The sequence below is a fragment of the Miscanthus floridulus genome, chromosome 18 (genome assembly GCF_019320115.1).
Source record: "Miscanthus floridulus cultivar M001 chromosome 18, ASM1932011v1, whole genome shotgun sequence".
NCBI classification, from domain to species: Eukaryota; Viridiplantae; Streptophyta; class Magnoliopsida; order Poales; family Poaceae; genus Miscanthus; species Miscanthus floridulus.
The window spans coordinates 74,084,055-74,094,080 of NC_089597.1; the positions used below are offsets into that span (position 1 = coordinate 74,084,055).

The following is a 10,026-nucleotide window of genomic DNA, read 5'->3' on the forward strand; positions in this document are numbered from 1 at the left end:
TCCTCGTCCATGAAGGTTGCCTGGGACTTGCTCGCAGCTTTCTTCCTACCCATGTACTAACGGGGGCAAAAAGGCACTAGGGAAAGAGAAGGCACGGACGGCGGCGCTTAGATGGTGGCGGCAATGGCGACGGCGGAGTTGCGAAGGCTAGGGTTTTTTAAGGCGAAGGCAGAGTACCAAAGAAAAGGAGGACAAATGCCTTTAAATAGATTTTACACCGGTAAAAACGCGGCCCACCAGGCCCGTTAAAACACAGTGTGAGAATGCAACGGTCCATTTACTAACACAGCTAAAATGACGGAAGGCACAAATCCACACAACGGTATAGTTCAACGGGCAGATTTCAGACTTATCCATCCAGCAAAACGGCAGAGTTACCATGTGGCTGCAAAAAGAACTCATCAACCATGAAGCAATGGGAGGTTACCTCACAAGGAACATAACAACTCGGTTCTAACATAAAGAACTTGAGAATCTCATAGACAACAAGGACATCAGCAGAATAAAGAATGACAACTCAGAAGACAAGATTCTCTCTATTACAAATGACTTTAAAAGATACAAGATTACACATCTTACAAGACCCAACGAACTCAGAACTACGACAGGCAAGTAGCAAAAAGGAACCCAGAAACAACTAGACTCTGGAACTGACTACGTGTTCCAAATCGCTACTCGGTAGAACAAACCGCACTCGACTACACTGTTTTCTTCAAAGGACGGATGCAGTGCACCCAAGGCGGAAATCAACAGAACGGCAGGACAACATGGAGCAGAGAAGGCCGGCAGGCATCTGTCTACCCAAATCCGATGTGATGCTGGATATGGTGTTGATCTACACCGGACAGTCTCAAGACATGCGGCGAGGATCAACCTAGAACTGCTAGATGAAGGAACGAAGCCCACATCACAAGACTTCCTCCAACTACTGCCATGTACATCCTAGTACATTGCTGCTATGGGATTAGTCTACCTCTAATCTCTATCACAAGACTTCCTCCAGCTACGACAGGACATACGAGAACTACAAAATGCGTCCGGAGGCTGCTCTACTTCGTAAACTACAATATTCATGACTACAGAGACTTCAGAACAAGCAACATAATGCTCAATGAATCAAAACAACACTCTAGGAGGCTATTTATAGAACGAAGGAGCGGTGCACATGGACCAAGAGCACCAACGGAACAAGCCTAACAAAGGACGCAGTGAAAAGACAAAACTCAATAATGAAAGGGAACTCAGACGTGAAGGAACAGTACTCAACAACAAGCATACTCGGGAGAATATACCAACACAGTACAACCCATGAACAAAAGGCATTTACACTCAACCACCACCATACAACTACACCTAACAACAGCAGACTACCAGAGAATATGCCAAGACTCTGTATTCGAGCTCTTTTTGAACAATCCTCGGGGGCTGCAATAGGGGAAGTTTTCAATTCGTTGAACAACTCAAATTCAAGACCCTCCAACTTTACGTTCCAAATAGCAAGAGGCTCGGGGGCTACACTCAAACAGGAATTTTCAAACAGCATAAAGATTCAAGACCCTCCTAACTTTTTGTTCCAAATAGCAAGAGGCTTGGGGGCTACACTCAGTGAGTGCACTTTTTTATTAAAAAAAAGCGCACATCACTCAGAAGACTTCTTCAAGACAGACGACTTCAAGGACCACACGACGAAAAGAACCAGCTATACCCGAGCTCTTCTCGACAAAGAACCCGGATACATGCTCGGGAGCCCTTCGACGAAGAATCAAGGTGATTTCAAGAAAAGACCCTCAAGCTCCTTGTGCCAAACAGCAAGAGGCTCGGGGGCTACATCCAAATGGGAGTACTTTTTTCTTCAAAAAAGTACACACCACACAAAGATCTCACGAAGCGCTACACGGTTTCGCTCAAGAAAGCACTCGGACGACGCTTGTTCCTGCTCGACAAGACCTGAAGGAACAAGACGAGGCTTCCAGAACTCAACCATGAAGTGCTCGGGGGCTTGTCGGTGCGGGACCCACGGGATACCCTGCACGGAAGGGAGAACTAGTCTAACTATGATTCTTCCCCTGTAATCTTAGTAGTAGTATTACTCTGTAATCCTACTAGGAACTCTAATTGTAAACCGACTAGGACTCTGGCCTCCTGATTATATAAAGAAGGGCAGGGCTCCTTGGATCGGAAGTTCGGAGGACAATTGTACAACACAACACTTTACGATCAATTTAACGCAAAGGCTAACGCCGAACTGGACGTAGGGCTATTACTCGATCAAAGATCGAGGGTCCGAACCAGGATAGATCGACTGTCTCTTGCGTTAACCATCGAGTTCCGCATACGCTGAAGCCCGAACATACTACCCCGGGGACCCCCGTGGCAGGCTATCAGTGATCAAACATCGACAGGGGCTTCATGCGTAGATTCATCTATACGGATTAGATGCGCTTCATAAACCACGATGTCGTCACCTTCGTTTCAGGCAACAAGATCGCTTTTAGTATCTTGGACTTTGCCGACCAGCTCGGAGATCTGCACCTCTACAATCCTGAGCTGACTCAAGAGGAGGAAACTCATCATTCCCTCTGGATGTTCCTCGCTAGACTAAGGACGACGCGGCTGCTGGTGCTCAGAGCTATGGTGACCAATAGAGTCAGGTTTGTGGTGGTGAGTGTGCAGTGGCTTGCGACACTCACCTTGGTTATGCAAGCCTTGGTGCCAAGCTCAACACTATGACTGTGGAAGGGCTTAGTGACCGAAGCATATCCTTTATCAAGCTCCAACATGAACTAGGAGTTATGTTGTGGCAACCAATAACACATGATACATCCTTGTCTCCCATAGTCAGTGTCTCTTAACTTGCTCTTTACCTACCTCATTTAATCTTTTGCATCGTGCTTGATTTGTTTGACCTTTTACCTTTCCTGATAGCATAGGCTAGTTGGTAGAATGGACTTTAGGTTGCAAAAGTCTTATGGGTTGGGTAGGTTAGAGCACACTAGAAACTATAGGTACATGTCATGCTAGTTAGTTTATGATTTTTCCAGTAAGAGAACCTTATGTGTTACACCATTCCAAATTATAAAATGTTTTGTTTTTTCTACATATATATATTGTTTTTAATACACATCTAGACATAGCGTATATCTAAGTATGTATAAAAAACTATGTATCTAAAAAAAGTAAAACATCTTATAGTTTGAAATGAAGGGAGTAGTTTTTAAGAAAGACAATTCACCCCCTTCCTCTCTTGGGTCGGTTTCCTTTTCAACTGTTTTTTTTTTCTTTTTTTTTTCAGAAGGAAGGCCAACGAGGGGCCTCCCGGTGCCAATGCCAGAGATCGAATCCGGGTCGCGGGCTGGAGAGCTGGCTCAAGGAGTAACTGTAATAGAGTTGTGAATCTGGTTGCACTGTTTAGATTTTATTGGCACCGAAGTTTCCTCACCAGTCATGGGTTGAGACGACTAGACTTGAGAGGAGGCTGACTGGTAGTAGAATTTTGCCTGCCTTTTATTGTTTGTTGTGTTGATGTTTAGTCGAGGATTGGGAAGTTGAAACACCTCTTAATCCTTACGTTTATGTTGGCTACTTGTGTGGGAAATGGAGAATAGTAATATGAAAATACATAGAAGCTTTTGCTCTTGTTTCTAGGGCCATCCCTGAATTTTATTGGCAATAGCTATTCAGAATCCTTGACCAGTTCTTTATTTCTACAGGTATCAAGGATATAATTCTTGTAAAGAATAATCATGACCTAACTAATACAACATAAGATAACTTGTTATTACTTCCCTTTTAGCTAATTTGATACAATTCATACGATTCAATTAGGTAAATGCTTCAAATTGTTCTTGCATAACATGGAAAATTTTCAGTAAAAACAAATGCATCAGAAAATTACAACAAAACCTCAATTTGACTGAACTAGGCCTCATGTTAATCGGAATATAATCAGGAAAAAGAAAGATACATGAAACTAGCTTCACAATTGAAGTAACCTACAGTAGATCTGAATTATCTCCATGGCTGTGCCTTCGAGGTTCAGAAGTTTAGTTGTGCCAAGTTGACCTGTCACTGGATGAATCTTGGGACGCGCATGCCAAATCCACGCCCCATTTTCTCAACTCTGCACATTAAAAGAACAAGCATATACACTTCAGTTAACAGGGCCTTTATGGGAAAAAATTGTAGCTGTGGTCCATGGAAGAGAAACAAACACAACAATTCAAGACAGAGCTGACTGTTCTGAAAATGAAAATCATGTATGTCATCACGCACATACCAAAGTTCTTGCAACAGCATAGACAAATTAGTCTAATAAATAGACAAGCAAACAGTCATACCAACATTTTGGATAGCTAAAAGCAACCAATGATACCAAACCATATTGACAAAACCATACTCATGAATCACCGATTAATAGAGCTCTTAATTTTTATGAGAAATCTTAACAAGATTTCCAGTTGTAAAAATCTGCTCCAATTTTTTTACCAGATAACCATGCTCTACTAACTGTGCAATATTTAGTCATTTGACACTTTACAGATTGACAGTACTGCCTATAAGTTGATTCTTGAATACTTTTTAGGCATTATAGGACAATGGCAAGCGGCACCTAGGGTCCGGACCGAAGCATGTGGTCGAGGATCAACCAGCCTGTTACCATGTAAGTGTAATATCCCACGGAAGAAGATATACTGATTATGAGGATGCAAGGGACATGCCTATGTAGCCACAACAATGTCCTAGGGTTTGGTTCATATAGAAGAAATAACGAACGATGGAGTTCCTTGCCTAACACAAATCATAGATCAACTGTACAAGTGTATGCCTCGGCTCAGGGCTGGTGGCGTAGCACGTCGGCCAAAGGGCTGACCAACAATAATCCCATCTGCCTGTCTAACAGTCTGATCATGTACCAGATTGTTAATTTTTCTCAGGCCTTTAATTGACATTTAACAGGGAAGATGCACATTAATTTATACAACAGAGACTTATATATTAGAAATAAATTCACAGAAAGCACAATATGTTAGAATATTCACGAGAAAGTTTTGATTACTTAAACAATAGAACAATATTCCTTAAGAAAGTTCATCTGACCATAGATTGTTAAAGAAATATGATCCTAGATTAAAGCTATATCACTGCTCAACGATAAGAGGTACTACGGCAAAATTTTACTATTGCAGCAATACAACATTGATCACATTTTGCTTCGATGTGTAACAAAATGGAGTGATTTATTCAAAGAATTTAATAGAAAAAGATACTTACGTTGGTGCAAGCTTTCCAAGGCCATAAAGCTCTTCACCAGATACTTCATCTGAAACCTTTCCAGAATTTTCAACTACATAAGATCTACCAGGGGAATCAGAGAGTCCTCTAGTGACAAGTAAATCCAAATCCTTCTGGTGAAGTTCTCTTCCATTAACAAATACGCCTGTGTTTCCGCCAGCACAGTTCTTAGGCATGGGAAAATTAAACTCTGGAATATAAGGCTGCAAGCAACATATCCAGTTTGAGCTTTGATCATCACAGTACAGGTTAAAGCGATGAAAAAAATACATGCCAGAAGCTCTTACTGGTATCATGCCAAGGCAGGGACGTCCCATAACACCCCAGAAGCCAGCATGGTAGTCATACCTATGTTAAGTAAAATAAAGATAACATTTGTGTCGGAACTACCCTTTTTCAGTTAGCAAATAACATGTTAAATGTAAAAGTTATAACTCAAAGAATTACCAATAGTTTCCAGGGCAGATTGATCCAGCTAGCTTCTCAGCCTTCCTGACCGCACTATCAGAGATAGGAAAGCCATTTACATAAACCCTTGCTCTTCCGTTGCGCATTCCATTATTAATTTTGAAGCTCCTTTTTATCAGATTAGTGAGAAAAGAATCACTGGACTTTGTTGCTCTAGAGTGCTCAGTATCTTGCTGCGCATTTAATGTATCATCTGTGTATTCAGGAACATCAAACTCATTGTTTGGAGATTGCATCTTGTTTGATACACATATACCTTTAACTGAGTTCTGCTTGGAACTTTCAGTTAATAGTATAACTTTTTCAGGTTCAGAATGCGTACTTCTACTTCCCACCCCAGAATGTTCTGATGGAGATGATCCAGAATGACTGCGATGTGGTAAGTTTGGTACATGGGAAACTGCACTGTCTTCAGGAGGAAGATCCCTGGAATGGCAGGTGCCCTCTGAGTCAGTTGCTAGAGGGGTATGGTTGTTCTCTGACTCACTCAAATTTGAGTGCAGATCTTTTTCTTGAGATGCAGGACTTCCAACAGAAAAACGATAAGCAGGAATGGACCTATTGTCTGGAGTTTGCCCATCGGTTCCCATGTCATTTTCCTGTCCATCAGATAAAGGTGTACTTAGTGCAATTTCTGATACATTGAGCCTGTTTCCATCAAGCTTGACTAGAATTGCATGTGAGCATGATCCACAACGCAATTTGTACTCGTTTCCTGACAGGGACTGTTTCCTTGGTATCTGCAGAACTTCGTAGCAATTGCAGCATATGGTGAAAGGGGCACCACCTGCGACCGGCTCAGAAGTCTGTGCAGGCTTCTTGCTAACGTTGACCCTCATGTGATTCTGCTGCAAGGTAGTATTGATGCCTCTTCTACTGTATCTTTGCTGACCAGGTAAGGGGCTGTCCACAGGATAAGCCCCATAACTGTTCAGAAGATATGGTGCCCTTTGATCATTGAAGCCCATGTGATTTCCCTGTATAGGCAAGAATTCTTGGTGGCAACAATGCAAGCAAGAACAGGCAGCTTGGTGATAGAAGCCATCATGGCGGCAAGAGAGAAGAGAATCAGGATCATGCTGTCCAAAGAAATAATTATCAAAATTTCTCCATGGATAGAGGCTGGCAGGATAGCTAGAGCCTCTAGCGTGTGAAATGGGCTCTGCATATCCGACACAACCTTGTTGTGCAGGCAGCCGAGCATAAACGCGAGGAACGCTAGGACTTCGTACATTCAAGGGTGGGGTGTGGTGTGAACCATTCTGATGCAATTGTGGTGCAACATGCCTCAATTGACTCAATCGGTCAGAAGTACCATATGAAATGTGGGAATCTGCTGCTGTAGTAGTTGGGGCACTTCCACTTGGCCCATTAGTTGCATCACAAGATTGCTGTACCTGGTCTCTCAACTCATCAAGCATCCTTAAGATCTCAGCCCGGTCTTTCTCAAGCCCCCTGACTCTGCTTGGACCATCCAAGTTTCTTTCCCCTGGGCATTCCTTAGTAGAATAATTGTATCTCTGCTTCGAATGGCACTCACCCCGATAAGCACTGGCTGGAAACTTTGGGGACATGTCTCTTACTCTCAAAGATTGCCCCATTTCACCATTCTCCCAATAACGAATGTGTCGGTACTTTGCCTCCTTGCCATCATCTCTAATAGAAGTGTTCAGATTTGAGGGACTTGGCCCTGTCTGAATGCTATCGTGATGGCCATAAACTGATTTGCTATGTAAATCTGCCATTTTACTGGTTTCTGACCTATCAGTAGTACTAGCTCCATGTTTTCTTGCAGATGCCTCTGGAACACACTCCAGTACTTCAAGGTATTTCACATTTCCATCGTCAGCATCATGTGAAGATTGGGCTGAATTCTTCTTCTTTGCTGTAAAATTTTCATCACAGGAAGATGTTATTGTCCCACTTTATGAAAGCTTAATTAGCCATTAAAAAGAAGGCTAATGACTACCAAGTCATATTGTGATATTAAACAAAGAGCTCAAAACGATGAGCCAAAGAAGACTAGTTCTGCAAGACTGGCGCCAAAGGCACTACTCTGGCTCCCATTGACCTCAAAAGCAACATTGAAAAGTACAACTGGGGACTAAATCACTAGAATGCAGCTACAATCCTAAATTAATCACTGATGGCAGGGTATATTGGGTATGCAAATAACTGAATCAACTACTGTAATTTACAATATATATAGGTCAAATTCAACTGATGTTTTTTTAATCCCAATGCAATAAATTTAAGAAGTAACAACAGCTACTAATGACCAAATAGGACACAGCCATGTCCCTATCACCAAGGCACAGGCTAGATTTTCAGCTTTACTTTTTTTGTGTGCGAGAATTAGAGACATGGTTCTTCCACTTCAAATCCAAAAGATGATAATATGCTCTTTAAAGGACGCTAAAAAATTTTAGAACATAATTTGGAAACATATTAAGAATTTCAATTTGTTCCTAAGTTAACCTAGAAGCAAATGAAAAGTTTAATTTGCTTCTAAAAATGGAGCAAACATTTCCCAAAGAAACAGAAGTTCAAACTTAATCCTACAAAAATGGAGTAAGAATTTCTTGGAAAAATAAAGGTTTGGCTGTGCTCCTGAAGTGGACTAGTAAACATTTCCTGAAAGGTCCAGGAGATTACATTGGCTCATAAGAAGTGAAGTAAATTTTTCCACAAAAAAGAGAAGTTTACATTTGTTCTAAAAACCAGAGTAAGCATTTATCATAAAACCCGAAATTTTTACATTTGCTCCTAAGAAATGTGAATTTCCAAGTGTTAACAGAAAAGAGTAAGCATTTTTTTCAAATTTCAGAAGTTTTACATTGTGTTTAAAAATGGAATAAACATTACAACGCATTACGAAATGAGAATGAAATAGGCCCGAAACGATTTTGTTTTAATTACAAACAGGGGAAGAAAGATGAAAACCGAGGTCTGAAGTCAAACTAGAAATGTGTCCCCAATTTTGCGGCAAAGCAACAGCATAGGTTTGAAAAATTAAATCTCTCCCTTGCAGCCGTCAGTCACTCAAAGATGAATCCATCTGGGATGGCAATGGAGATATAGGGGTTTAAACCAAATCTTGTGCCAGCTTGCGGGAAAGAGTACAACCGCACCTTGGAGAGTGGCGCCGCATCCGCCGCAGACGTAGACGGAGTAGGCGGGCAGCTCCGGCAAGAACTTGTCGCACTTGGGGCACCGCACCAGCCGTATCCGCGCCACCGCCTCGGCCGCCGCCGCCGCCTCGCCTTCCATTCCGTCGGTTCTCCCCTCACCGGAAAAGTTTCACCTCCGTGGCCCCTCCAGTCATAAGAACTGCCGCCGCCGCCGCGGCCGCATCAACCCATTAAACAAACAGGCAGGTGACGCTCAAGAACCCCCAAGAAGCTCAAGGTCGAAGCAGGAACACCAGCCGGCCCGTTAGCCAAGGATCCGACCAACCAAGAGCGCCAAGAACCGCGGCCTGGCCACCGGACGGAGCAACCGCAGCGAGGAGGTGTGTAGGTGAAGGAGCTGAACCGCTGAAGCCGAGGAGAGGAGAGAGCAGCGCGGGCTGGTGCCTGCCTGCCTGGAGGTGGTGGAGGTGAGGAGGGAAAAGTGCAGCCAGCCGAGGGAGGGAGGTCAGGTGGCGGTGGGTGCGAATTTAATTTGGCTCGTCACGGGGCCATCTTGGCTTGGCCTCTCTGACTCGGACATTTAGGGCTCCTTGGCAGGGCTTCACCGGCTTCGGCTCCGGCCCGGGCACAGTAGCAGTACTGTAGCACGGAGTCGGAGGAGCTATAAATCATGGCTTCGCCGGCTCCGGCTCTCTCCAGTTTATTTTCTGCCTCGGTTTCCGAAACAGTTCCTGCTACAGTGCTGCTTCAGTGTCACGGGCGAGGAGCCGGAGCCGCGCCAAAGAGGGCCTTAGCTTTTCCCGCTGCCGCGGCTGCTCTGCGGGCTGCCTGCGGCTCTCGTCTCTCGCTCGACGATGACGAGGCAAGCAGGGGCGTTGCGTGCGCACGGGTTGGCAAGAAATTTACGCAACGATGATTTTTAGATTTTTTTAAATTAATTAATTAACCTAAGAAAAGAAAAAATAAAAAGAAAATATCTTCAAATCTCCTCATGCACGGGAGACAGAAGCGGCGGCCAGACGCGCTGCCCTTCCTTGTAGACTAGTCCATCAGGTGCGCCATCGCGTGCGTGCCGGTAAATCATCTGGTTAAGACGCAGGTAAAGAAGATATTTAATATTTGCATGAAAATAATA

General features: G+C 43.5%; 1 protein-coding gene across 1 annotated transcript; it reads right to left on the reverse strand.

The window, feature by feature from the left end:
- Positions 1–3,830: 3,830 nt before the first annotated feature.
- On the reverse strand, positions 3,831–9,469 carry LOC136520987 (uncharacterized). Its single transcript, XM_066514705.1, has 5 exons — positions 8,892–9,469; positions 5,740–7,645; positions 5,580–5,640; positions 5,272–5,495; positions 3,831–4,120 (listed from the first exon to the last, which is right to left on the reverse strand). Exons 1-5 carry the CDS (start codon positions 9,028–9,030, stop codon positions 4,066–4,068), a joined length of 2,385 nt encoding a protein of 794 aa, XP_066370802.1. The 5' UTR covers positions 9,031–9,469; the 3' UTR covers positions 3,831–4,065.
- Between the last annotated feature and the right edge of the window lie 557 nt (positions 9,470–10,026).